Below are 27,770 nucleotides of genomic sequence, written 5' to 3'. Positions count from 1 at the left end.
ATATAACCACAGAAACCAAACTTTGAAGTATTTGGGAGTTGTCAGTGTTAATCTGTTTGGTTACGTGGTCCACTTTAACACAAAAATATTATTTCACTGTTCTGCACAGGGAGAAAGCCCGCACCTAAGCAATGAGTCAGTGGTTTTGCTTCCAGTGGTGGGAGAATGACTAGTTGTTTTAACATTAAAATTAAATAAAATCTCTTTTAAGGCTCCCATTGTATTTTAAGACATGAGTAATGTTAGACTTTCAGAGGAAACATGGGATATGTTTTACAAATATTTCCATAGCATGCTATAATGCCTATACATATTTATTCTTTCTCTAGCTCTCCCTTTCTGTTTCTCAGATTCAGGAAACTTTATTGGCCCAACAGTTTGTACATGTGTTGCTAATGCGATGCATAAAGTGATATTATCAAAGAAGAAAAAAAACCCATAATCTTTCTCTCTCTCTCTCTCTCTGTTTTGCTTTCTCTAAAGGTAATGACTCAGTTTATTCTTCTGGAATGCCTAATAGACCATAGAAGTCTCTAACAGTAACATGGACTTTCGTTGTATTCATTCCTGTACTGTCTCAGTACTTCCTTCCTGATTGTATCTATGAAGTGTGTGGGAGGGAGAGGGAGAGAAGACAGCTGTATATATGAGAGGGGGAGAATGGGTGGCCCTCAGTAATTTTCTAAAAAAAACAACCCCACATTATTTAAAAAGATACCAGGTTGGGGCCAGCAGTGGCTTCCACCTTCCACTCCAGCTGCAATGGGAAAAGGAAGCACATTCAAAAACGCTTATTTGGTTATGGAATGAGGACATGAATGTTGTTCTGGACACAGTAGGGACTGGAAATCTGCCTGGAAACGTTCCCGGCAAATAACTCTTTGTTATAAGGGGCAGGAGATGCATTATAAACTGTTGAATAGACTTTATCGTACCCCAGCTTTTTATGCTAAGTTTAGAAATGTCAGTGCTGTTTTGCTGGAGGGGTTGTGGTTCCTCAGGTACTTTCTATCATATGTGGTGGGAGTGGCCTGCTGTGCAAGAGTTCTGGGGTCAGGAGGCGGATAATATTTCCGCTATCTGTGGACAGGGGCTGAGGGTTGATCCTGTTCTTTTTTTATGGGGCGATGGGTTACTAGGTGGGAACTGCGTGGTTGTGGGAAGTTGGCGGGTCATATGATTCACGCAGCGTGTCTGACAGTGGCCCATCAATGGAAGAGTTCTCCTACTACTCTTTGTTTGGGAATCTAAGTTATTGGAAACCATTCTCATAGAAAAGCTTACTTTTTCTTTAAAAAAAACAGCCAGATAAATATCAAGACATTTGAGGGCCATATTGGAGGTGGCGGGAGAGTGGATAGTTGGTTTACTTTGGGATCTACTTTTCTGTACCACGGAATGGATGTTTTTTCTTTGTAATGCCTATTTTGTTATTTCTGATGTGTCATATCTTTTTGTAACCATGAGTTGTTCAGTTTGAAAAAATTATAAAGAGTTAAAAAAAAAAATAAAGTTCCAGGTTGTTGACCTGTTGGCCCTCTATAGCAGTTTGAGAGATGGTGAGACTGACAAGGTATATATATATATATATGTATATATATATATATATATATATATATATATATAAGAAACAATGTTTTAGATTCTATATGTGTAGTCATTGCATTGCTGTCTATAGGACAGAGGTGGGCTGTCTATCAGAGTTTGAGAGGAACATGGGATTTTGGCTGCTTATGAATGAGAACATGTGTTAGTGTAATTTCTCTACTCTGTGATTTTATTTTACTCTTATCAGTATTATGCATTTTTTCTTCTTTTATATTAATCACTCTGTATATTACTTTGGCAACACACATACAAATTGCTATGCCCATAAGGTTTCCTAATCTGAGAAAATAGAGGACTCTTAGTGTCGGTGAATGTGCTGACAGTCACAGTTTGGCTGTCAATGAGAGGGAAGGAGGGAGAGAAACATAGAAACATAGAAATGACGGCAGAAGAAGACCAAACGGCCCATCAAGTCTGCCCAGCAAGCTACGCCCTTTATCCATTTTTTTTCCCTTTTTCTCTCTCCCACCTGTTACTATTGGCTTCCAGTACCCTCCAGCCCTAATTCCCCTCCACCCTACCACCAATTTAGAGAGCAGCTCCGTATCTGCATCCAAGTGACATCCAGCTCAATAGGGGTAGCAACCGCTGTAACAAGCAGGCCACCCCCTTGCCCCATACTCTTACCCACCCCTGTTTTTATTTTTTTGTTTATTTTTTTTTTTGGAGATAGCAGCCCTCCATTCTTCCGCTCCAGCCCTCCATCCTTCCGCTCTGTGAAACAGACAGACAGAAAGAGAAAATAACTGTGTATGAGAGAAGGAGAAGAATAAGACTATACAGTGATGTCTTGAGAATTTCTTACTCAGGGATTGTGTTCTCTACTATTTTCCTTACCAAAGTACTCTGATGAGTTTTGCTTCACTTAGCAAGCCACTTTGGAGCTGATTTATTAAAGGTTTGCAACAGAATGGAAAAAAATGCCATTATTTTCATTGGGAAAAAAACAGTGGCATAAAACAGATGCAAAGCTTTAATAAATTAGTCCCTAATTTAAGAAGCAGCTTCCAAGAGCTCTGGCAGCCCTCTCTAACACATCACTAAGAATGCCTGGCTATGAAAGAGAAAGAATAGCTCTCCCTGAGAGGCGTAGAGAGAGGACCACTATCCGTGACCTTCTGGGAAGGGGGGGGAGGGGTAGTGTTTGAGAGCCCCTCCTTAAAATTTTTAATGAAAACAAAGAGTCTCGCACTAAGTGGATCAAAACTATCAAAAGTTACTTGATAAAAACCATTGATAGCTCATCACTGCTGTCTATAACATAGAGAGAGAGAGAGATACAGAGACAGAAATTTTCCTTTTACCACCTTACTTATTATTTTCCAGCGCATGTATACATCATCAACCAAAGAAACTTCCTTGAATCTGAATCAGAAAGAGAGAGAGTCGGACAGACTGGGATGAGCCATGAGAATGGCTGTCTATAACAGAAAAGAGAGAGAGAGAGAGAGCTCCTCTCTATAAGAGGATTTAGAGAATGGCTGTCTCTAAGAGACAGAGAAAGAGATTAGAGAATAGCTGTCTAAGGAGCCTATTTACTAAAGGTTTTCTCCCATTTTGTGACTATGGGGAAAATAAATACTTAGTAAATAAGGACCTAAGAAAGGAGCAGGGCTGTCTCTAAGAGACAGGGGGGCTAAACACAGAGATGAGAAAACTACTGGCTATGTCATAGTCAGAGAATGACTGTTTTTCTTTAGAAACAGAATAAAGGTTAACAAAAAAACATATAAGGATGATCCCTTTTTGTTGAACTAACTTAGTACATTTCTTGACCAACTTTAAGTAGTTGTCACTCCCTTCCTCAGGTCAAAATAGAATGAGAAAAAGATGACATTACCAGAAAATGTAAGTGAATCATAAAAGGCAGGCAACACCTTAGCAACACATGTAGAAATTTCCATGCCAATAAAATGTCCTGAATCTGAATTTGAATATCTATGAGCAAGAGAGAGAAACAGACAGACAGACAGATAGAAAGGCAGAATATTTGTTTTTATGACAAGAGGAGGGATGGCAGTCTCTAAGAGAGAAGAAAATGACTGTCTATAAAAGAGAAAGATGGATTGTCTATTAGGAAATAACAACAGAGAACGGCTGTCTAAGAGAGTGAGACAGGGCTGTCTAGGATAGGAGAATGGCTGTCTGTAAGAGAAGGGAACTCTTTATAAGAGAGATCATAGACTGGCTGTCTTATAAAGGAGAGAGAGAATGGCTGTCTAGGAAAATAGCTGTCTGTAAGATAGAGTGTGTGTGAGAGACACTCTCTATAAGAAAGATTAGAGAATAGCTGTCTAGTAGAGAAAAATGGCTGAGAGTAGAGAAAAATCTCTGAGACAGGAAGAACTCTATAAGAGAGATCATCAAATGATTATCTCACAAACTAAGAGAGAGAATGGCTGTCTCTAAGAGGGAGAGATATTCTCTATAAGAGAAATTATGGAATGGCTGTCTAGAAGATGAGAATGATAGTCTCTAAAAGAGAGAGAGAAAATGTATGTCTCTAAGAGAAATAAAGGCTTTCTATAAGAGAGATTAGAGATGGCTGTCTAGAAGAGGAGAATGGCTGTCTCTGCGATAGTGAGAGAGAGAGAGGAGCTTTCTATAAAAGAGATTAGAGAATGGCTGTCTGTGAGAGAAAGCGAGCGAGAGAGAGAGGTTCCCTGTAAGAGAGATTAGAGAATGGCTGTCTCTAGTTGGCCTTTTTGCAGGAGAGCTGGTTGCTGTGATACCGAGGAGCCAATAATATCTCACCAGCTCACCCCAGGGCTCTGGCGCTGTTTCCTTATATGGTGCCTCCATTCTGCGGGGCGCCCGTGCACATCACCATAAAAGGAAATAAACCTAAATACAGTATATACCTTGTTCATTTCTCTCCCGGACGAGCTGCAAGCGATCGATAGCGCTGTGGAGCTCTGCCGCAGTACAAAGGGGGAGGGGAGGCAAAACGCAGGCCCCCACCCCCCACAAGGGACACTTCCACACGGGCTGCAAGGCAAAGATGCAATCCTAATGAATTCCAGCCTGCCGAGTAGGTTAAATGCTAATGAACTGTGATTCACGTCTAATTGCTTTTGTTAAAATAGATGCACACAGGTCTGCTACACAGAGCGGTTGAGCAGTGTGCAAAAATCCGGCTCAAACCAAGCACAAAAAGCAAACAACCCCGTGAAATGAAAACGCCAGGGCAGGCTTTGGAAATGTCTGCACTTAGAATAAGACTAAGCCCTTTCTTTCGGTTTGGTATGGAAAGGCAGCCGTGTAAGCACCTATAATGCTTATTAGCTCCCTGGCAGCTTATTGCTTCAGTCACTGGAGCTTGAGCAGTGCCAAGCACAGACCGCGACGAGATCCTTAAAAACTCATCTCTGTCTGCGAAATAAAGAATCTGGGGAAGGTATTTAGTGTGTAATTAATTTGATTGGATTGGCCAAAGGGGAGCGCCATGAAGCGCGCAGTAAAGTCAAGGGTCATGGTCGCCTCCGAGCTGTGGTGCCTGGGGGGGGGGGGGGGGGGCAGCATCCTTTTGCTTTGACTGAAAGCCTACGCAGGGTGGGGGAGGGGTGCTGCTTAAAGAACGGATCCGTACCAGGTTCAGCAGTCGGTGGGAAATAGCAAGTTGAGAGAAGCATTTCGGGGTTCGCATAGAGCCCTATCGATCTCCCGTAAATTCTGCAGCAGTGAGAGCGCCCCCCCCCCCCCCCCGTCACACATCAGCTGTGGGGATAACCATTGTCTCCATCCATTGCCCGGTGCTGGAGGCTGAGAGTCCAGGAGCCTCAGGCACAATATTGGCATTTCATAGTGGGGGCATCTTATTTTAATAATAGCCCCTGGGGGGGTGGGCTACACCGTTATAAATGATTTGCTATTTTTATCACCTAGTTTGTTGTGCTTTTAGAAGGATTCCTGCTGTAAAGGCTATACAGTAATTCCATTCTGCACACGGAAAACTGCTCTGGGACCAGGGGAGTACTTCTGACTAAGCTATTACAAGGTTAAAACAGCAATTAAACCCCCCGCTGGGTTCACCCAGGGGGAAGATATAAAGATGTAGGTGCAGCATAAAATGGATTCCAAAAAAATTTTTTTTTTAATCCGTTCACCTACATATTTCTGATACGACCTCTGCTTCTAGAGGATTTTTTCTCTTATTTTACAAATCATGCTTTGATTTAAGAGGAGAGAATTACATTAGCGTTACAATTACGGAAGTAGCGGTGACAGCATTGGCAAGGACAAACTCTCACTGCTGCCAGTGAGTACAGTAAATACGAGTCAGCGCATTTCGAGAAAGAACTCGTGTTAACATAATATGATACAATGCATCTTTCATGCATTTCTGCTTTGTATATTAGATAAGGCATGCCTTTTGGGCTTGCTCTTTTCTTTTTCCTGCCAATATTGCTCATTTCTCTGAATTCCTTAACTCACAAGTAAAGGTTATATTTGTACCCATGAAAGTGAAATCCTTACAGACAAAAGAGCTTTTTTACATATTTTTCCGCAGTATTCAGTATCCCCATGAAGGAACGTTTATACTTTTTTGTTGGTTTATTTTCCAGCTTGATGAAATTTTATCTCGGGGAGTTTTCTTCCTGGGTTTATTTAACGGAATGTATCAAAAGTTCAGCATCTCCTCCGGGAAACAAGATAAACTGAGGTTCCAATTATACTTTGGCAAGCCATAAAACTGAGCTTTAATCAAAATTTAAAGACCAAAACAACAACGCCTTGCCTGTTTTCTGTTTTGTTTTTGGCTTCTAGTCAGCTTTCTGTTAATCGTATTCCTCGTTCTCCTTCCTTTTTTGTCAAAATTATTTGAATCTTTATATTTTTTTAATTTTGGAATCCAAGGTAAGGAATAACCATGTTCACTTGCTCTGTTTTGTTTTTTGTTTTTAACTTCCCAGAGATCGATAGTTTGCTAAGTATGTTGGATTCATGACTATGTACTAAGGTAGAATTTGTGATTATGAACAAGACAGTTGAATGACAAATACGCCGACAAGAGTAGAAGAAAAAGAGGGTACAGATATGCGATGGCAGTTATTTCACTGCAATGGGTAATGCAGAAGCTTGATTTTTTTTTATGGTTCTCCCCTCATCTTGCTGCTGTGACCATGCAGGTATGGATAGATTTAAGGCAGTCTTTCACGGGCACGGGCACCCCACAGTGGCAGGACCTTTGATATCTTCAGGTTTTGTGCTGACCTGTGAATTGCTGACTTATCCTGGCTCTACCGGGTTCTTGGGCCATGCGGTTGCTGCAGCCCGATGCCCGGATGCCTCCTACCTGCGGGTTTACTGTGCTGACGTGTGTTTCAGCAGCCGGAGGTTGCAGGTTCTCTGGGCCCTGGCATCATGCGGGCCAATCGAAGACAAGCAGCCGAAAGGCGTGAGCAAACCGGATTCGGTTCATAGTAATCCGGGAGCGTTCGTGGAGCACACAGCGACCTTTCGGGTTCTCCAGCGAAACCGAAATAGCAGCTCTGTCGTTCCCTCCCCCCCCCCGCATGCTGCCCGTGAATGTCTCCGCACGTTCCACTTGGCGTATATTTCCGTATTATAGCTACGGTTCTGCCTGCCTTTAAACCCAGCTGAACCCTGTGAGTCTCCATCACACTTCGTAGATTTGTTTGTATTTTTAATGTACCTAATTAATGTTGACGTTTGAACATTAGACATATAAGTACATTGGTGTCAGAAATAGAGAGAGGATCTCCCCCCCCCCCTTCCCTCACGCTTTGATTAGTATATTGAGGAGAAGCCAAGGAGATCGCAGGTGTATTTCAGCCACAGTGGCTGCTTGTGCCATGCAGAGAAGGCGAGAGCAAAAGATGTTCCGCTTGGAAGCAAGCTGCCGAGGGATTCCTGCAGCCCTGGAGATGACGCCGCCTGCTCGTTGCCTCTTTAGTCTGTGGCATGAAGGTAGCCGTGGAGGAGTCTCTGGCACCCAGCTTGCCAGGAAGCACTTGATTGCTTTCTTCTAGAGAGGCTGTCGCTTATTATTTTTGGTAGCAGGACGCCACCTATAGAAGGGACCTGGAATTAATCTATGCTACTGAGAGTCTCTGCAGATCCCCAACCTCACCAATCAAACCGAGTACATGGAAAGCAAATGATATAGGCACACAATATTGTGACGGTGTCTGTGTAGGCACTCTGTATATAACCATTAGCCAAATATTTAGCATTGAGTTTATGGTTGTAAAATATGGAAATCATAATTGCCGTTTTCTATCAAAATGGTTAAAGAAACGTAAGACCTAGTTTAGTATACCCATGCGGTTTAATATTTCCAGGACTACAAAAATAAGTATCTACACGAAATCCGCCTGAGAAAAGTAGCACCCTGGTGAAAGCTACCCTTATTTTTTAACCTTCAGCTTAGAACAATCCTGCCATTGAAGCACGGTGGTAAATACCACTTTGATTTCCTGGAGAGCTGCTGGAAGTGATGCATTTTCATTTTTTTTTTTTTGTACCGGCTGTTGATCAGCTTCAAGGCAAAATAAGTGTCAGGCACAGACAGAATGAGTACAGGTTTTTTTTTAGCTTAATACATTCGAAGGATTTATTCTTATTTTAATGGACTGTGGATCTTAAGTTTTATGTCAAGTGCAAGAAAGAGACAAACAGAAGGGCAGAGTGGGAGTGCTTATGATTGTGTGTTTCTGTAAGCTCATCCCTAAATATTTGGCTAATGGCTATATATGTTTCCATATTTCTAGTGAGTTTGTATTTATGAAGGTGTGAGACTTTGTAGAGGGAAAGAATTATTTCAGAATGAGACAACCAGACAAAATCATCAGAAGATTTTTGCCCTATAAATCAATTTCAAGAAGCTAGAACAGGTGTATAAAGGCTTTGACTTAAGGCCAGATGTATTCAGCATTTTTCGCTAAAGACACAAAATGGGGGGGGGGGGGGGGGGAGGGGAAACTTTAGTGCATCGGACCTGTTTGAAAATAGTTATTTTTGACTGATAATTTTTTCAGTGGAAAGAAAACAAATAATTGGTTATTTTCTTCTCTATGGAATGAAGAAGGACTAGGTATACCAAACATCTTATTTTCCTGCCTTGTATAAATTAAAATAAACATCTTTTTAGTCACTTCTGCACCTTTCAAGATACACATTATATGAACTCAGGCTGAGACTTTAAATAAATTGTGAATTAGTTTGTCTTCTGCCACTATAATTTTATTTACTTAAAATGCAATAACTTAATCGGGGTTTTTTTTTCTTTGTTTTCTGGATGATAAGTAGATCTGATAATCAGTTTACATTTAAAAGACATCGGTCAGTCAGTTGCCATGTAGGTAATTTTATGAATATTTTTTAATTTTTGTTGTTACTGTTGTGCCTTCCTTTGACCATCTGCATGGCTTGCATGACCTGCTGGCTCTTGTTAAGAAACGCCTGTTGTATCAGGTGGAGAAGACTTAGGGGCTCATATTCCAAAGATCTGAACACAGATAGAGAGGGAGACAACCTCTGAAAAACAGTGGCCCGACAACATAGTTCCTCAGGTAAAATAGAATCATACGGATAACCTAACTATAGTAACTTCCCAATGTACTTGAGTTGAGCAAGGCTAAATAATTTATAATTAAAAAAAACAATCTAAGTTATTTACTGAGTATAGAGATGTTTTGTATACCTGTTGTCTTTTAACATTGCTTTAAAAAGAATCTGGAGACGATAACATTCCCTGGCAGTGAAAGTCGGGAAATAAGAGATGTATTTGCAGGAGCATTGGCTAGAGGGAGAAAGAGAGCGAGAGAGGTTTTGAATATTGTATTCAAAATTCTTTATAGACAGAAATAACGCTGCAGCAGTCCAAATGTGCTTAGGTTTCCTCTATTTTTTGTTCTATGCAAAAATGCTTATTTTCCAAGTCCTATAAGTCATGGGAGAAGTAGACCATATGGACACGTCATTGTATAATAGTCAAATGATACCTTATTTTTATTTTGCAGAGCCAAAAATGCGTCCTATTTTGTAAATGGCTTTTAGATCCTCTGGGGAAATTGTATTCAATATATGAGCCATCTGTGTTTGTTATATGTGTTGTAATTTCGGTTTTATTTTACCATTTAGTTTAACCAAGATTGCCATTTTTGGAGCTCTGACAGAACCACAGACTTCAGGAATCTGGAACTTTCCTTTCTGGCTGGGACACTGTCCAGCTGTCTCAGTGCAGCAGAAAAAACATGAAGGGGTGGAGCCCCGTCTAGGCGGGTTTTGTACACAGACAGAGAATAGGAAGAAAGTTATTATAAAACAGTAACCTACGAACATATCAGCCACAGTATTTAAAACTGACCATGAAATATAATCGTGCATTATAATACATATTTAACTCACCTGCTATTCATTTAACCGCGTTCTTAAGTATGGAGCATTAATCCTTTGTTCCTGTATTGATAATATCACAGTGAAGAGTTGAATGCAGAAATATTGGGGGGGGGGGGGGGGGGGGGGGGGGAGGGAAGTAAATTGAAATCATGGGGGCACAAAAGTTACTACTCATAGAAGTACTAAAAACTGTAATCCGAAACTATTATTCATTTGCATTAATGTTAAATATTGCATCTTCTTCGCCTGTTTTCCGGATTTGGGGGGGAGGGGGGGGGGGGGGGGAGAGGGAAGGACAGAGAGAAAGAGGGAGCGCGGCACTGTTTCCCGAGAGGATAATATACCTGCATTTAGCATTCTCACAGTGCACACCCCTTATCCCAATAAAAATAGGGAGCATAATAACAATTTGCAATGGTATGGGATTTTGTAAATTGTTTCCCTCAATCACAAGGGACCACCTGGACAACCTGAAGTTATCTCATCATGGGTCCTATAATCGACTCCAGGTACGTTTGCTTCCATCAGAGTCTTTATGAATCCCAAGCAATGTCTACACCTATACCACTTACTACTAGAGCCCGAGTGTTAATAACACCCACAGCATAAGTATCCTAATGCCTCCCTCAGTGAAACATTATATACTTTGGATCTCAAAGCGAGAAGAAAGAGGGACTGTATGTATGATTTGGAAATATGTGTTCCATCTGCAGTAAATCTAGAGAAGGGCTCTCATCCGGGCCCTTAATTACGACATTCTCTCTCCCATAGTCATGGCTTCCGAATACCAAAGGGATAAAGGAAATCCCTCCAGCGTTAGACGTGTCGCTCCCTTTCTCTGTTGTCTGTTTTCTTCTCCGAATGCAGTTTGCGATTGTACAATGTGTTAGTGTTTCCCCCTTAACCGTGGGTGAGGTCTACCGCGCAGGCTTTCCTCTCGTCTCTTTGTTCTGCACCCAAGAGGATAAACAATGCCAATGTTATGTTTTCTGCAAATGATAACATGGAATCTTTAGGTTTATTAACAGAATGCTTTTGATAAAGACTTGCTTTTTCATAGCAGCCCTGGGAGCAGCTGGGAGAAGGGTTACTTCGCTTTCTGCAATTAAAAAAAAATGCAAAGACCATAATCTCTCATATCTTGGCCTGCTTCTCTAAGAAAAGCAATTCACAAGACTCATTCATGCACACTAGTGCAGGAAACACCAGTGATAAATGTGCTCAGGTTTTCGATGATGGGTTGTGAGATGATGGAGGGACTTCGCAACGATTTGCGAGGGTCCCCGTTGTTATATAGAGAGGATCCTTATGTTTATTTGGCAACCTGAGTATTTTTACGGAAACTATTTGAGGACTATAGTGCAGAGCAAATATTTTGCATGTTTGAAAACCAGAGCCACGGGGTTCCCTTTGACAGTTTAAGGTGAGCTCTTAGGGGCAGGCCTGACGGTGATTACCGCATTTTAAGAAAATTCTCAAGGCGTCTCTTGTATGACAGCCTGGACGGGAAACAAGCTCCTCCTCTTCCCTGAGAATGACCGCGAGGACGTGTAGCATAGGACAGCTGGGTCTGGGAGAATTGGCTTTGGCTTGTTGTGTGTGTGTGTGTGTGTGTGGGGGGGGGGGGGGGTGTTATTAGTATCCATGGCGCATGGGCCTAGGTTCTGGAAGGCATGGACCATTGGGGCAAGGACCCGACCAATATTTGTCCCACATGGCATCAACAACTAGGGGGTTTGGGGAGAGGAAGGAGGTTACATTGTCTGTCGTCCCCCCCCCCCCCCCGACCAAAACTCATGCTGTATAAAAGCCCCTGTCTATGGGTATGTGTATGTAAAGGTGTTGTGCATGAGGCCATGTGGAGATGTATGAGAATGAGATGAAGAAGTGCGAGGTGTAAGGAAGCTTGCAGGGCGTGTTCGCACATTCTGGATTTACGAGCTCTTTGTAGCTGTCCTCAGGACCTGTGTGAAAGGCTGATAACAAGTGACACACACACAGTAACAGTCACTAGGGTAGGCTACAGAGGAAGAGGAGAATGGTAACAGAGCGTGGCAGCAGGGAGAGCTCATGTTTCCTGGCAGATCTTGTGGTCAACAATTTCAGGAAGCACCAGTAGTACCCGTGTAAATAATTGGACTGTGTTACTTAGTCTGACACAGGTTGCCATGGTAGAAGATTTTTGTGGTGGGTAGGAATGGGGGATTTGAGGGAGGGGCACTATATTTTCTCATGCTCAAGCAAGCACAGTATAAAAACACTCCACACTCCCGTTATGTTTGTAGTGGGGAATCAATCAGGGTTCTGATCAAAGGCCCAGGAAGCAGTATGAGAACCAGTCTCACTATCACCCTGTGGATAGCTGAACATAAATTATCCAAAGGAATAATCTGCATGGGCAAGGCAGCTGTCTTTTCATTGCATCCTCACCTTTCCATTGCGGCTTAATGATCTCTAATGCTGGAGGGTATCTACTATCTATCTTCAGTAACGTGCCATTGATAATTCGTTTACACTTTTGCACCCATTCCTCTCTCTCTCTCTCTCTCTCTCTGCATTTTATTTTCTATCTATGCCTGCGTCTTATTATTTTAAAATTGTTGACTGAGAAAATCAGATTAGGATACTTTTTTATGCAACCGGGTTCTTAGGAAAAAGGGATGGGTAATAGTTTGAACAGAACGTACTACGAGTAAAAGAGAACATTTACATCATAGTAATTACATATATATCACAAATCAAAAAATTTCTCGAAGATAACATGGGTTCAGATAACCTTCAAGGTTGAAATCCCAAATTAAGTCACGAGGGAATTCCTGAGGAATGAAAATGATAATATTCTCTCCCTCGCCCTCCCTTTTCTTCTCTGTCCCCCTGTTTCTACATCCTTTGACCTTTCTCCGTCCTTCTATCGGTATGCAAACTTCAGCTCAAACCAATTAAGCACAATAATCAAGCAGAGCAATTTAATTTTCTTTTTCCTCGGCAAGGTTAGGGTCCTGAGGATTTCTGGTTGCCTGTTATTAATTTATTGCAAACTGGAATCAAGCTGCAGAACCCTACTTGATACATCCGATCTTGCTGCAGAATCCTCACTGGCAAGATATCATTTTACTGTCAAGAGTTTAAGCTTATAAAGCAGGTACACGGCCGTTGCCATGCGATGAGCCGCTTTGGCAATGAGCATCAAACCGCAGCAATCTAGCGCTATGGTCATTCTAACCTCCAAATGTAAGTATTAGCGCAATAATTGTATGGTATAAAGAGCCGCAGTGAGGGCCTTTCACAGCGAAACGTAACTCCCCAGTCACAAACTTTTAACCAGTATTTGTGTGGGGTGTCTCTGTGTGTGAGGAAGAAGGGATAAGGACCGGACAATGTGTGTGTTCCTTTATATATGTGTCTAGTGCATGCACGATGTGTGCGTATGCACACCTGCATAGTAATGAGGGATAGAGTTATCCTTGCGGTGCGGGGGCCCAGGATGACCGCACCTATTCGCCCCCCTCCCCCCCGGAAGGCGCTGTTTATGAGGGAAGATAGGAGGTGAAAATGAATGCAGAAGGTTTACAAGATATTTGGCATAAACAGGCAGGACCCGGAGAATATTTTTTTTTTCTAGGCACAAAGTCTTTCAAATCCTACAAAATCTCCCCGAGAATGGAAAATAAGAAGAAGAAAGGGGAATTTCACCCAATACCTTTGCTTTCATCACCAAGTGAATATTAAACAATTGCTAGGACTGCTTTTAATACCCGGTGTACATTGTTTATCCGTATTAATCTGCTCTTCTAAATTCAGTTCTTGAAAGCGTCTATTACTAAATATTGTATAGATGTTTATGCAAGACGTTTCCAGAAATATAATCATAACCCTTTGGAAGGAGGGAAAAATGCAGAGTATATCAGTGGCAAATGATGCACGTGGGAGAAAGAGACAGTGAAACGTAAAATAGCAGACAGGTATAGTTTATATCTCTTATTGATAAATAGATGTGTTTTAACAGGTTTGTTAGCAATTAAATGCCACATGTTTTCTTTAGCCATGGAAGAATAAAGCGGTCATTCTCATGTCATCCATGCAAATTCTATTGCTCACCGAGGATCCCACGGGAAATGTTTCTCCCTCGTCTCCTAAATGAGTTTATTACAATGCTACACTGAGGACAGAAGAAAACCATCACATCAGCAGCTTGTTCACCTTCCAGGTCCGTACAAAGAGCCAAGCCCTCCCCCACCGCCGCCACCGATGGTATATTACAGTCTCCTCTGTCATTTCCTATAAGCCGAAAAACTGCTGGTGAGATAGGAAATATGGTTTAGGGCTCCTGTGGGGAGTCCACCTCACTTTCTGCAGGATTTAGTCCAGGGATTACCGGATTCCTTTCCTCTCGACTACTTCTAGGGCCATATTTAGTCCTTGCCCTAGAGAGGTGACTGTTTCCTGCGCTGAGATCCGGGAATCATGGTGATAGGTGATAGCTCCAGGACACTCCTTGCTCTGCTAGTCCCGAGGAGTTTCTTTAACAATAACTTCCCCGGTTTGATCTCTGATCCATCAGTATTATTGCCGGCACAAATGCTGCTGAAACCCCTCCAGCGACGGCAGAAAGAAGACCCTTCGCCCACTACTGCATAATATATCGGTATGCAATGCATGTACACGGGACATCTTCTCGTTTAGTTAACAATTGCATGGGCTCCCATTTTCTCATCTCCACCTTTAGCAACCAACGCAGACACAGATACACGTAATAATACAAGCAGACCAGCATTATTATATAAAAATATAGGCACACCCACTCATAAACCGGCAAATACACACATGCATATACCCAAATGCAGGCAGACAGACAAAAATTTGGGATAGAGCTATTCTTCGCCCTCTATGATCGGACATGGCGGCAAACGGCAAACTTCATTTCAGTTGCGCTCCCCGGGAATCGCTGTTACTAGTCGCCCAAGGCGATGTACCAACATATTACATTTACAATATAATTTGCAGGACGCTTTGCTTCCCCTTAAAATGTGCTTCTTTTGAGAGCGTCATATTTGCAATCTGCCGTGAGTCTCCTCTTTTTATTTAATAGTTCAAGATGAATGAACATTTTGCAAAGGAGCTCTTGTTCCCCCCCCCCCCCCCCCCCAACAGGCTGTCAGACAGAAACCTCCCACAAATCACCTCAGAAAGGTTTGCAACCCATCTGAAGGGTCCCTGACTTTGCAAAGCAAATTCTTCGCACCCCTTCACAATCTGAGAGGTCTCTCAACCTAGTCCAGGACACAAGCGGCAGGAAATAATGACAGGTTTAAAAGTGACACTTGGCTTTTGTTTTAAAGTGCTCCTTTTATTGGAAAGCCATTGCAGTTTCCAGGTTTCCCCTTCTTTCTTGTCAACTTTTCAGACCCTTATCTGAGTCCTTTGTCCGTGGTTTTTGAGTGTTCCCCTTGATTTCTCTCGCTCAGGTTCGAGAGCTTTGCCAGGAAGCGCCCCACTGAATATGTGAATTCTTTTCATATAAGGGCTGTATGGCAAAAAAAACAAAAAAAAAACAACCCAACACATTTTCTGTAAAGCTTTCAAAAGCAAGAAGAATCTCAAGACTCACTTTTGAATACAAGGGAGCCTTGGATTTGGTAACAGGAAACATTTAACCTCCTCCTTTCTATGTGAGATTGCTCTGCTCTTTGTTTCGCCAGTCTGGTCTCGCAAAAGAACGGATCAAAACAGATTCACTCTTTGCCCTTTGCTATGGGGTCAGCAATATCAGAACTGCAGACGTTCTGGCTTTAGTAGAAAGATCGCGGCGTTAGCCCCCTTTCGTCCATCCTCAGCTTCCACCCCATCATTTATCACGACTGGCTCCTGCTCGTTAATAAAACGCCTGCGGAAGTTACACATGAATGACACCTTTCTAAGGGGGACACAAAATAATTGGACTTCGATTGTGACGTATTGTACTACTTACGGGAAAATGGGGAAGATGAGGATGAATGCCTAAAACCCATTCTTTTAGTGTTACGATATATGGAGAAGGGTATATCGGGGAAGGTGAAAGGGGGGTCCGGGACTGAATAATAAGGTGTTACAGATCCTGTGGGGGTCTGGATTTCAGGTTCCATGAATTCTATCGTTAATAATACCCGGTAGACTTTAGAGGGATACACATTTTACCGGGTATGCTTCGGTGTGATCGTGGGCCAGACAAAGAGTTTTATAAATATTCATCCTGTCCCGCCGGCGCAAACATATGCACACAGGTGCGAATAGGCACAAGCTGTGCATTCTCACATATAACTATGCTGCCACACAACTACTACAAAGGCACAAGCACCCATGTGGCAGATATTTAGACAGTTCATACACACGCACACCTACACACACATATACAAAGACAACGAGCCTTTGCTGGAAATAAAGATCAATAAACATGCGATACTTTTGGTTGGACTAACAATATATTTTATTTGTTGACTTATTTCTACCTATCCAAATGGACCAAGACGGCCATTACACTACTTTGTTGAATGAAATATATAAATTACAATCCAGGCTGCCATGTAAGAGTTCAACCAAGTTGTTAAACCCATGTAAATAATTTTCCCAAACTATTTGTCTTCCTAAAAGGGACGTCAGGTTTAATAAAATAGCCTGAAATCTCCCTGCAGTTTGGTCTTGCCTCTTCACATTTAGCCCTTGCAGAACCTACAGGCTAACGGAGCTTCACTCCTCTTTCTCCCAACTTTCCAGAGAAATGCAAACGATCTAAAATTAAAAGTAAGAGAACTGCCCCTCACATCCTAGCATAATGAATTGGTTCTCGGTAAAATTATTACTGTGTCTTTTTGTTTATCAGTAATCATAAGCCATGCATTCTTGTAGGAAGTATGTTTATGAACATCACTCAAATATCCTTGCAGAATTGGGTGATTTACTACTTGAAATCGGCAAGATCGCACCAATTTACGAAAAGAAAGAAACATCGTTTGATTATTAAAATTTAAAGTGAGCACATTTTAATGTGTAGTATTTGAAACAATCTAATGAAGACAGAAGTTTGTTATAGCATATGTGCTTGCCTTAACTTCTGCTTTATTGCTTCCTTTTTTTCATGTTAATGATATATCCTTCCTCTTAGTTTGCCCTTTACAGTATCATTCTTGTATACCTCTATACATTGGGAATAAAATGCCACGCCCCTTATTTTTAAATCCTCCTTCCCTTTGACTTGCCTTCGGTTATTCTGGCTATATTTCTATTTTATATGTAGCATTAGGAGACCTGCATGAGGTTTTGATGAGGGTCATCGAAGAAGTCACCGTTTTACTTAGTCATAAAGGTGAGCTGGCTAAGAGGTAGGCACCTTCTCAAACTTTAAATATTAATATCTTCTCAAGAATAAAAATTTTAAAAGCAAAAAGAGCGAATTTTCATGACTTTGCTGAACTTCTGATTTATCTAACACAAAAAATGCGCCAGTACTGTCACTTTAACCTTCTTCAATGCATGGAAAAAAAAATCCCCTGCTGAAAACAGGTGCTTCATAGTTAAGACTGTAAAATACTTGTTAAAGACACATATATAGTTTATTAGCTTGGTAAGAGTCCTAAAAAGGAAGTTCTGGCATTTTTGTTTCATAAAAATTAGATCCTTGAGTGTTTTATTTCCAGTCCCCATTTATCCTAAATCTCAAAGGCCGTCAAAATTGCAGCCATATGGGGAGTTAAGGTAACAGGATGCACACTGTACCTGATTTACTGCAGAAGCAAGCTTTCAAGCCTACAAGGCAGCACAAAGCAGAGCTTTATCGTCAGAGCTTTTCACTAGAATTCTTGCAAAGAAAGAAGATTGAAGATTGGCTCTCGATCCTCCTCTTCAGTTCTCAGTGCAGAAAGAAAGAATCGGAGACAACTCGTACTTCCAAGTAACGTCAGAATCCCGAGCCCAGCTGGCAGCTCACAGTCCACATTTCAGTAGGGGAAAAGGAACAAAACACGCAGTTGAGATAATTTCTTATTACAAAATGGAGGCCCTTCAAACAGCAAATATACTTGCCCAGTTTTGAATCAAACAGTTACCAACAAGGGCCCTGAACTTGGTGGTTGATGAAACAGATAAGTATGGGTAAATAAGTGTGGGAGCTTGCTGGGCAGACTAGATGGGCCGATTGGTCTTTTTCTGCCGTCATTTCTATGTTTTCTCCTCTTTTCCCTTCATATCGTGTACAGTTTTTATCCAACTCTTTCAAATTTCTAACATATATTTGTACCAAAACACATGCACGTGTTTTCCACAGCCATCAATAGCAGGAGGGAAAGTACAGGCAGAAGCCAAACCTTTTGGTAAGCAAAGTCTCATCTAAAACACAGAAGTCCTCTCAACCTGTCTGACCTTCTAAACTTGCAACAACAACAACAAAAAGCTCAATGACAAGCTTCGCATTTTCTAAAGTAGAACAACAGCTGTTTGGACCTGTCCCTCTTTTTGACAGAGCTGTTGCTGCAGCCTGAATTGTGAAATGTCATGGATCGGTGTTGAATAGCTCTATCAGCCCTATTGATCCTGGGGAAAACTAGATTTTTTTTTTAATGTTATGAGTCCGTTTACTGGGCCAACAGACACAAAAAAAAAAATGCAGATCAAGAAATCTATGTGGTTTGGAGAGGTCCTGTACTCCAACGTCTTTTTGGCTGATCTGATAAAGGTCCCAGAACCTACACAGAATCCGTGGTTCAGCCTTGATGTTCACTTGTGTAGAGCGCATATTCCTCCAGACTATCCACAAACAGGAATGTGCTCTCTAAAATAAAAGTTATTATGGTGCAGTAACTGGCTGTCCTTACTGTTAAATATAATAAAAGCAATGACAAATCGCATTATAAATTAAATAATGACTTGATGGAAAGATATTCCATAGCACTATTCACGCTTGGAATGAAACTTTAACTGACAGGATTTACAGTACCTGAAAGGGGTAGTGATGGCATTTACTTCCTCCCAGAAGATACTTTTTCCAGGGAACAATTTACCTCTGCAGTCTGACATCCTTAGTCAATATCTCTTTTATTGAACATCTAAATAACTGAGCAAACTTGTTTTCAGATATTTCTTCCTAACTTTGTCACAGTAGCTAGGATATCCCCGATTTAAAAAAAAAGTTTGGCTTGTTTTAAAGAACGTGTCAGGGAAAAAATAGGTCAGGGTAACCATAACCAACAGTTTGCACATTATGGCTTGCTGCCATAATAGCAAGTATACATTAAATGCACTACAGTGAGTAGGTGATTACTTTAGAGAAGAATTAAAAGACTATTAAAAAAAAACCTGAGAGATTAAACAACTCACTACAACCTTTCATAAAGACAGGTTATTTATTAGGGAAACCAGGGGATAAATTCAGGGATTAACAGACAGATGCCAATCATCCCTTTTACTTTTCAAACTGATATTTATAGTAAAGTGTATTTGCTGTACTTCATCCACATCTACAGGTTGTTTCTGAAAGGTAGGCCAAGGAAACTGGGATGATAATATCTACCTGTTATAAAGGAAGAAGAAATAATACAATATATTTATCTGTCCTTGATCTGAACGCACTTTCTCCATTTCTGTGAACATACTCTAAATGTCCGTCACATTTTAAAAAATATAGCTCGAGTTATACGTAATATGATAGAGTTAAAAGTTCACTCACATATCAACCAGATATTTAATATTCAGATTACAAATGCATGTATATGTGTATGTTTCCTTACTAAAATAAATCTGACACAGGTGTTCAAAAGGTTTTAAAGAAAGGACTTGACTGTTTCTCCCGTAGGGAACAACAAACTAGTAAACTTAACTTTTTATCTTTTTGGACATTAGAAGCATCTAAAAAAACCTCACCGACAAGCGAAATACAGTGAAACACTATCTCAAGTAATCTCTTTAAAAGATTTGTATCGGAGTGCCAGGGAAAGGGAAAGAAAGAGAGAGGAAACAGAAATTACACAAAGAACATTAACAGAAATGAAAACTATTTATATTTTAGCGAAATAATCAAACCATGTGCAGACAGCAACAAAAAATGTCATAATTACTTTAAACAAATCACGCGTGCAATCTTGTTGCATCAGTGGTCACATATTAAGTATTTTTTCACCTTAAACCCTAATCTTTTTCCTTTTTTAAATTGATTTTTATTGTTACTTTTGAAAACCTGAGAAATGAATACAAAAGTTTGTTTCTTGAGAAAACCAAAGACGGATACCATGAACTGTTGAGGTCTGCTTTATTTTTACTATTTAAACTTTTGGAACGTATTTAAATTTAAATGGAACCAGCTGGATTACTGGCACTGCTTTGCTGATCTCTTATGCGAGAGGCTTTTTATGATTATATATTTAGTGTTCACCGACTTCCATTGCAATGAACTATGGGGAAGTTTTGTCCAATAAGGTGGTCTGGGAATTTATTCAGTGTATGAACCTAGAACAGAATTTTGTAATACCTGAACTTTTTACAGTTTTTCATTTTTATCTGACATCTTAGTATCTATTGCGTCATCACATTAGAGAAAGCGATAGATTTATAATGATTAACAGAATAAACATTCTTTCATAATCATTAGTTACTTATTTCTCAGCAATTTTTTATGTTTATCTAAAAAGGAAAAGGCCAAAGCAAATGAATTTGTAAATCAATGAAACGTCCCATAATCTTTGAGTGTATTTCTCGGAGCAGGAAAAAAACCCACTTAACCTACATTTGACATTATTATTATTTAACTTTTTTTTTAAAAGGGGAGAAACCGTAATCAAGACTGTAAATTAAATTATAGGCGAAGTTGTCACATTAGTGGAAAAGAAAAGTAAGCAACTTCCTCCAAAGAGTAGGTCGAGCATTGCACGGGAGGACAGACAAAGCTCCGCCGGGCCCCCGCTCTGCACCCATGCAACATTACACATATGCTCTTGCCGCAGGCCTCGCGCATGAGCTCCGCAAGGGACGCACCCACCTGCAGGCGCCTCGAGTTGAGCTCACGGACAGCAGCACGCGAGAGACGTTCGACGTCAGCTGTATCTCTACCACCCCCCACACTGACGCAGAAAACCCGAATTGCGTCACTTCCTCTCCAGGGGACCATGTATCATTTCACGCCTGACTCCACCCATTCCAGGCTCGGTGATTGGAACGCGAGTCACGCAGCCACTGCCGTGTGTGGGGGGAGGGGAGGGAAAGGATGGGGGGGGCGGAGACTTAGAGCAGCCAATTGGGACGCAGCGGAATATTCCACCGGCCGGTCTGCGCTAGGAACGCAATTAGCCACAAGTAGACAGGCGAGGGAAGGGGGCGGGGCGCGACGTCACGGAGCAGTCGTTCGGCTGTGCGCGTGCACGCAGGCGCTCGCTCGCCTCCCCTCCCCCCTCCGTGCACGCGCCCCACAGCCGCCTCTGGAAGCGGCCGAGCCGTAAACATGGAGCTGTCGGCGGTGGGCGAGCGGGTGTTCGCGGCCGAGTCCCTGCTGAAGCGGCGCATCAGGAGAGTAAGTGCGGGCTCGGGCGAGCCCAGGGTGGCGCTGCACGGTCCCGTTTGCCTTGTTGCGGTGGCGGTGCTGACAGTGTCCCTCTTCTCCCTCTCCGCAGGGGCGCATGGAGTACCTTGTGAAATGGAAGGGCTGGTCTCAGAAGTAAGTAGGTGGCTGCTGCCTGGCACTGCCAGCCTGAGGCTTCTGTTGCCATCACGGTGCCAGCAAAAGTTACAGAATAATCTGCTCTTCTCCCGCAGGCTTTTTCTGCTTATATCTACTCTTGCCTTGTTCTTGCTTCTAGGTATAGCACCTGGGAGCCTGAAGAAAACATCTTGGATGCCCGCTTGGTTGCAGCCTTTGAGGAGAGGTACAGGCCTGCATATGCGAATAGGAAATCTGGAACTTAGACATGTGTGGCTTTGGCTGTTTTATTTTTAAGCAATGCGCAATTGAAGCATTGGTTTGTTTAACCCCCTAGGGAACGAGAGAGAGAGCTATTCGGGCCAAAAAAGCGAGGCCCCAAACCCAAAACCTTCCTGTTAAAGGTAAGGATGTAGAAACCAGGTGTCTGTCTGCACAATCATGTTGCTCTTTCAGGTAATGAATGGGTAGAAGCTCAGTATCTTTAGTAGTGCTTTCTTTAAAGTGTTGATAGGTGTCAGAATGAGGGGATATTATACATAATAATTATACAGCCGTGAGCAAAATAATGTGTGTATTGGTATGTCTTGTTTTGTAGGCACAGGCTAAGGCAAAAGCCAAAACCTATGAATTTCGCAGTGACTCTGCCAGAGGAGTCCGAGTGCCCTATCCTGGCCGATCCCCTCAGGATTTGGCTTCCACCTCTAGGTCCAGGGAAGGGTTGAGGAACATAGTGATGTCGCCCCAGGGCAGCAGCAGCAGTACCTCCAGAGGGGATAGCATCAGGGACAGGGTGAGGCCCGAGGACAAATCTGTGACTCACAAACAAAAGATTCTGAAGAAAAGAGGCCCTAAATCTGGAAGGGGACTATTTAAGGACAACCCAGAAACACTGGAATCCTCAAACAGGAAGCCAGAAGGAGAACGAGGAGATAAGATAGGGGAATACCTGAAGTCAAGGAGAATGGATGAGTCTGCTTCTGGATCAGGCAAATATGGAACAGGACAGAGCGTCATCCAGCTGGCTAAGAGGCAAGAGACGGACTATATGGGCCCCATGTCCAGCCAAATTGGGACAGGGTACCAGCACAGAGATCGGGAGCTGAGTAAAATGGGACTGGAGCCTCGAGAGAAGCATGGAATGGATACTTACCCTCCCAGGACTAAACACAGAGCAGATTATCTTGAAGCCAAGGACCATGCTGGATTGATTCCCAGCGGCTCTAAAGCCAGGCACAGTTCAGGGAACCCAGGGACAGTAACTGATTTGTACAGAGATGCTGTTGGTTCCCAAAGCAAACCATCTCTAATTGCCAGGATACCTGTCACCAGAATTCTTGGGAACCCAGAGGAAGAATCTTGGAGTCCATCTTTAAACAATTTGGAAAAAGTGGTAGTAACAGACGTAACATCAAACTTTTTGACCGTAACGATTAAAGAAAGCAGCACGGACCAAGGGTTTTTTAAAGAAAAAAGATGAAATTTTAAATATACACATTTACTTGGTTTAATATAGTTTTTGTTTTCTGTACAGGATATCAACTGTCTCTAAATATACCTTTTCCTTTATGTTTTATTCTTTTTTAATACAAATAATCTGCAAAATGTATATTTTCTATTAGATGTAAATATGCTATTTAAAAAAATTAGCCCTTCATATATTTCAGTTCTTGAAGAATGTTTTTTTATTTAAGTATATGTTGATGAGTGATTTTGCCCCAAATGCAAAAATGTAATTCATAGGTGTTTGTTTTTTTCTAACATGTTTTAACGATTATCGCATCCAAGGGAGGTCACCTGTTCATCTGCTATGATTTAATTATAATTTTTATGAGAAGCTTGCTGAGGGGATGCGCTGTTTTGGCACTGAATTTGAATAGATTATAAGTGTTGCTTGTACAATCAAGTGCTGCCCAAGATCTCTTAACAAAGCCTTCATGGAGCAGTTTGGAATTGGATTCCAAATACAGTATTGCAGAGCTTTCATTAAAAACAACAAAAAAAAAACAAACGTGTAAATATAAGTTGTGAGAAGGTCTTAGTCTGTGTGCCCTTGTGAGGTAGTGTTAACTTTTTGATTACCTTTTAAGAAAGGGAATTTCAAAATATCTGGGAAGGTTTAAGACTTATTACAATATTGATACTGAACGCACTTTAAGTGAACTAAAGGCCAGCACTGTTTCTCACTTGTCCTTGTTTGCTTTCCCCTCCGAAAAAAAAAGAATCTATTTACATTCCTCAAATTCCAAGAAAGTTTGGGAGAGTATTGTCATTCAGCATCCTTATGTGCAGTTGCAGTTCTGTTTTTCAAACCCATGAAGCTTCTTTTGACTCTTGGGAGAGCAAACACACCATTCCCTTTTTGTAATAAAGGATGCCAGTTCTTTAAGCTTTGAGTGGGAGAGAAGCAAGGTTTTCCGTCTGTGATTAGCTGCATGCTGGAACAGGCACCACAAATGGAAAAAAAGCCGCTGCCTGGTAGGTAGAATTTGCACCTTTGTTCTAAGCAAAAGAAGAATGCGATGGAGGAGACCAGAGAGGTTTCATCTAGGCGCAGAAATGCAGATTTTAAGGTGCACAGGACGCGTTTTCTACAAGAAAGAAAGGACATGAAACAATCCTTGTTTTCTAAACTGTGCTGATTGTAGTTTTCCTTCATTATTATGCTGTAAGTGTTCCTCTTCTCTGTCTTTACCAAGCTGAAGCTGTGGCAGAAGCAAGACCCACTTGTTTTCTCCTCTGTTTTCCTTGTGTGCTGTTCTCTTTTCGGATGCTAAAGCTCAGAGTTGCTGCTTCTTTGGTGCTCGGGCCTCTTGGTTTTTCCAGAGGCTTTCACGGGCCATTCTGATTGGGTGGGTCAGACCTTAATTTACCTAACCTACTAAGCAGCTAGCATCTGTATTATCACTAAGATCTCAAATGGTTCAGAAGAACAAATTTACTTTGATAGCACCAAGGAACCTCTGAGGGTGAGGGTAAGGCTGCCATAGTATAACATGGATTGTAAGGTCAGGCTTCTGGCTCTTAGGACCAGATGTAACAAACATTTTCCCCACAGAGGGGGAAAAAAAAACCTTTGGTACAGCTGGGCCTCAGTGCATTCAGCCACACAACAGCTGGTTACATTCTGCTTCTCCTCTCATATTTTCTGTACTATTCTGATCGAGTTTTCTCCTTCACCAAATGAAAATAAAATAGGCATCCAGAATACATCCACAGATGATGTTCACTATATGCTATTTTTTCTAAAAGATTTCTCCTACCCTGCCCAATTACAAAATCTTTGAAGAATAGAGGTCTAACAGAGACTTTACCAGCTGTCTGGTGAGAATGTGTTACATAATTAAAGGCAGTTTTTTTGTATTAACCCCCTCCCCCAACAACGGATTTTAAACTAATTTGTATGAAAGGGCTCTGGGGTCTTTATCTGTCCTCATGCCCTGTGTTTCTGTGAGAAAGAGAAAGAGACTATAAAGCTGGGCAGGAGATATGGATGGGCTGATGGTCCTTATCTGCCCTAGTGTTCTTTGTTATGTTTCTATATATAAAGAACTGAATCAGCCTAGGCATGTACTTAATGCTGTTTTGAAGTGAAGTTTGCAAGCTGTGTTAGATTATTACAAGTGTACTATTTAAGAATTCATCTTTAATTATTTAAGTCTAGACTCAGCCTTACAAGCTTTCTATTCATCCTTTCTAAAATATAGAATGGGATCCAATTCTGTACAACTTTATTGTCTAGGATGGATATGGTATTGCATACTATTTTGCACTGTACACTACCAATAAAAATAAATATACATACAATAAGAATTGCAGAAACATCCAAATATAAACTTCGTTTTTACAAACTAAAAATTGCCCTGCATTTTCCTAGTATTGTTCCTTGCCACTGAATGGGAGAAATTCTTTGAAAAGCAGGGTCCCAGCACTTAAAGAAAGAAGATTGTGCTTGAATACATATACATATACATTTCTTCTATAAGCAAATGTTACCATTTCTTTTGGCTAACATTTCAAAAGGAAAGAAATGCCCCTTATGTGTGCCTTTGGGGGCTCATTTCTGAAAGACCCTGCTTAGGAAGGCCTTTTTCTATTAATGGCACATGGAGTCTTATTTGCTTGCACTTCCTGTTCATATTTTTTTCATAACTCATGACTGTCCTGGTTTGGCTCCATTGCTCTTGTCTTAAGAGGTCATCAATAATTGGTGGATAATTAATGTACTAGCTTCAGCAGTTTATGTGATCTGCTGTAATTTATTTGTCTTGATGTATGTATGTGTGTATATCTATACAGAGATGTATACACATAAATACATATACACACAAATGCATATATATGTATGTGATTTATTTAATTCTAAAACCATTAAAATCTGGATAAATTTCAGTAACCTAGAAGTGAAGCTTAATATTTGTCTTCTAAAAAATGTACTTTGAAGCTGTCAGTAATATATATGATTTATGATTGTGTTTGAGTATATATTTTGTAAATAGAGATGTGCATTTCTTATGTTGAGTATTAAAGGCTTGAAACAAGCATAAGATGTAAATTCTGTTTTAATGGACAATGATAAAGTCAAAGTCTGTTTTGGTTTCTGGTATAATTCCTTACATCAACAGCAAAACTCAGTCAGGGTCTCCATTTTAAAATAGTAAAAATGTAATATATTAAAACCTGATCTCTGTATATAATAGAATGATTATATGAATGATGGTGCCTGATACATAGGTTATTGAAAACAAGCTGGCTCTTGTGTAAACATTTGTACATTGATTCTATATGATGTACGTTGAAAATTGAATTATCCTATAATTCCCTATTGTGAAAAGGCTGCCTCCTTCTATATATGGCAAAGCAAATAAGGCTAGGGAACATAAGTCTGGTTTTAGGCCCTCTAAGTGAAATTTTCAGTACTAGTAAGGATGCCAGACTGTCAAAATATAACTACCACCACACACTATTTCATTTCTGGCTTTTGTCTAAAACCTCTTCACGCAAGGCTAGTTATAAGGGCCTAAATAGGCTTCTCCTGAGACTGAAGCTGTCTTTCCCACCCCTTCACCACACGAGACGTTCATTATGATTCCCTATTAACAAACAAATGGAAGTGGTAATCTTTGCTACCAACGCGAGGTGATCCCGTTCTGTGGGTCTCTCAGAAAATGTCTCGGAAGCTAAAATATTTTAGAAGCTCCAAGGCACTGCCCTAAACAGCAGCGTCACCTCGCTTTTTCTTCCTCTGATGTAGAGCACAAGGACAAGAAGGGCCTCTGGATTTCGGTTCATAAATTATATGATTTATAGAATATATTCAACATAAAGGACAACTTATCTGGAGGAGTTAAATTCCTAAAATAGTGACGTTTGCTTGGTTCACTGCACACAGAATACTTTCCTACAAAATGAAACTCAGTTGGATATTTATTATTTAGAATGCGTCAGGTTCTAAATTAATAGTGCCTTTTTTTTATGTTGCTCTCACCTACATTATTATAGCAGTGTGGGTGGTTAAACTAGACTGTGTTTATCTCTCTTCCTCCTGAAACCCGCCCTTTGCCTTAAGAGTTTGTTTTCAATGCAAACTTCTAAGAGGAGAGTAATAACAGGGTTAGGGCACATCACATCATCACAAACTTGGGAAATTACAGAATGCAAATAATTACTTCACCATGCATCCTCATCCATCTAGTTATCTTTTTTTCTGCCTGCATATATGAACTGTTAGTCTGTTTACTGTGCATGGTAACTTCCAGAACCGCTTGTGTTCTTCCACAACAGCCTGCGGGTTAGTAACCTGAAGGTGGATAAGATGGCACAGAGTCATTAAGTAATACTTTCTGTCACTGGTTTTCAAAGAAAACATTTTATTTACCTCGAACTAGAAAGTCAATAAGGATGTTATTGGAATTCTGACCACGTGATTCGGATCACCCGGTTTGAAAACTTGCTATTGTCTTGATTATATTTCCAGGATGCTTTACCCCGTTAAAGACAGCGAAATATATGTGCTCTGTTAAAAAATTATTTGCCAGAGTATGCTGATTTTAATTATTATTTTCTATAGTTTCATTATGTTGTCAATAGGAGACACACGAGAAAAATCCCTATAAGAAATAGGTGGATTCTTTTTCCAACATTG

General features: G+C 41.0%; 1 protein-coding gene across 1 annotated transcript; it reads left to right on the top strand.

The window, feature by feature from the left end:
- Nucleotides 1-21,300: 21,300 nt before the first annotated feature.
- On the top strand, nucleotides 21,301-26,167 carry CBX8 (chromobox 8). The gene is made up of 5 exons (XM_029599176.1): nucleotides 21,301-21,499; nucleotides 21,600-21,643; nucleotides 21,786-21,851; nucleotides 21,963-22,029; nucleotides 22,224-26,167. Exons 1-5 carry the CDS (start codon nucleotides 21,431-21,433, stop codon nucleotides 23,103-23,105), a joined length of 1,128 nt encoding a protein of 375 aa, XP_029455036.1. The 5' UTR covers nucleotides 21,301-21,430; the 3' UTR covers nucleotides 23,106-26,167.
- Nucleotides 26,168-27,770: the final 1,603 nt, after the last annotated feature.

Source organism: Rhinatrema bivittatum, chromosome 4 (assembly GCF_901001135.1).
Source record: "Rhinatrema bivittatum chromosome 4, aRhiBiv1.1, whole genome shotgun sequence".
Taxonomy (NCBI): domain Eukaryota; kingdom Metazoa; phylum Chordata; class Amphibia; order Gymnophiona; family Rhinatrematidae; genus Rhinatrema; species Rhinatrema bivittatum.
The sequence above is the reverse complement of the archived record's forward strand: the minus strand, read 5'-3'. Positions and strand labels throughout refer to the sequence as shown.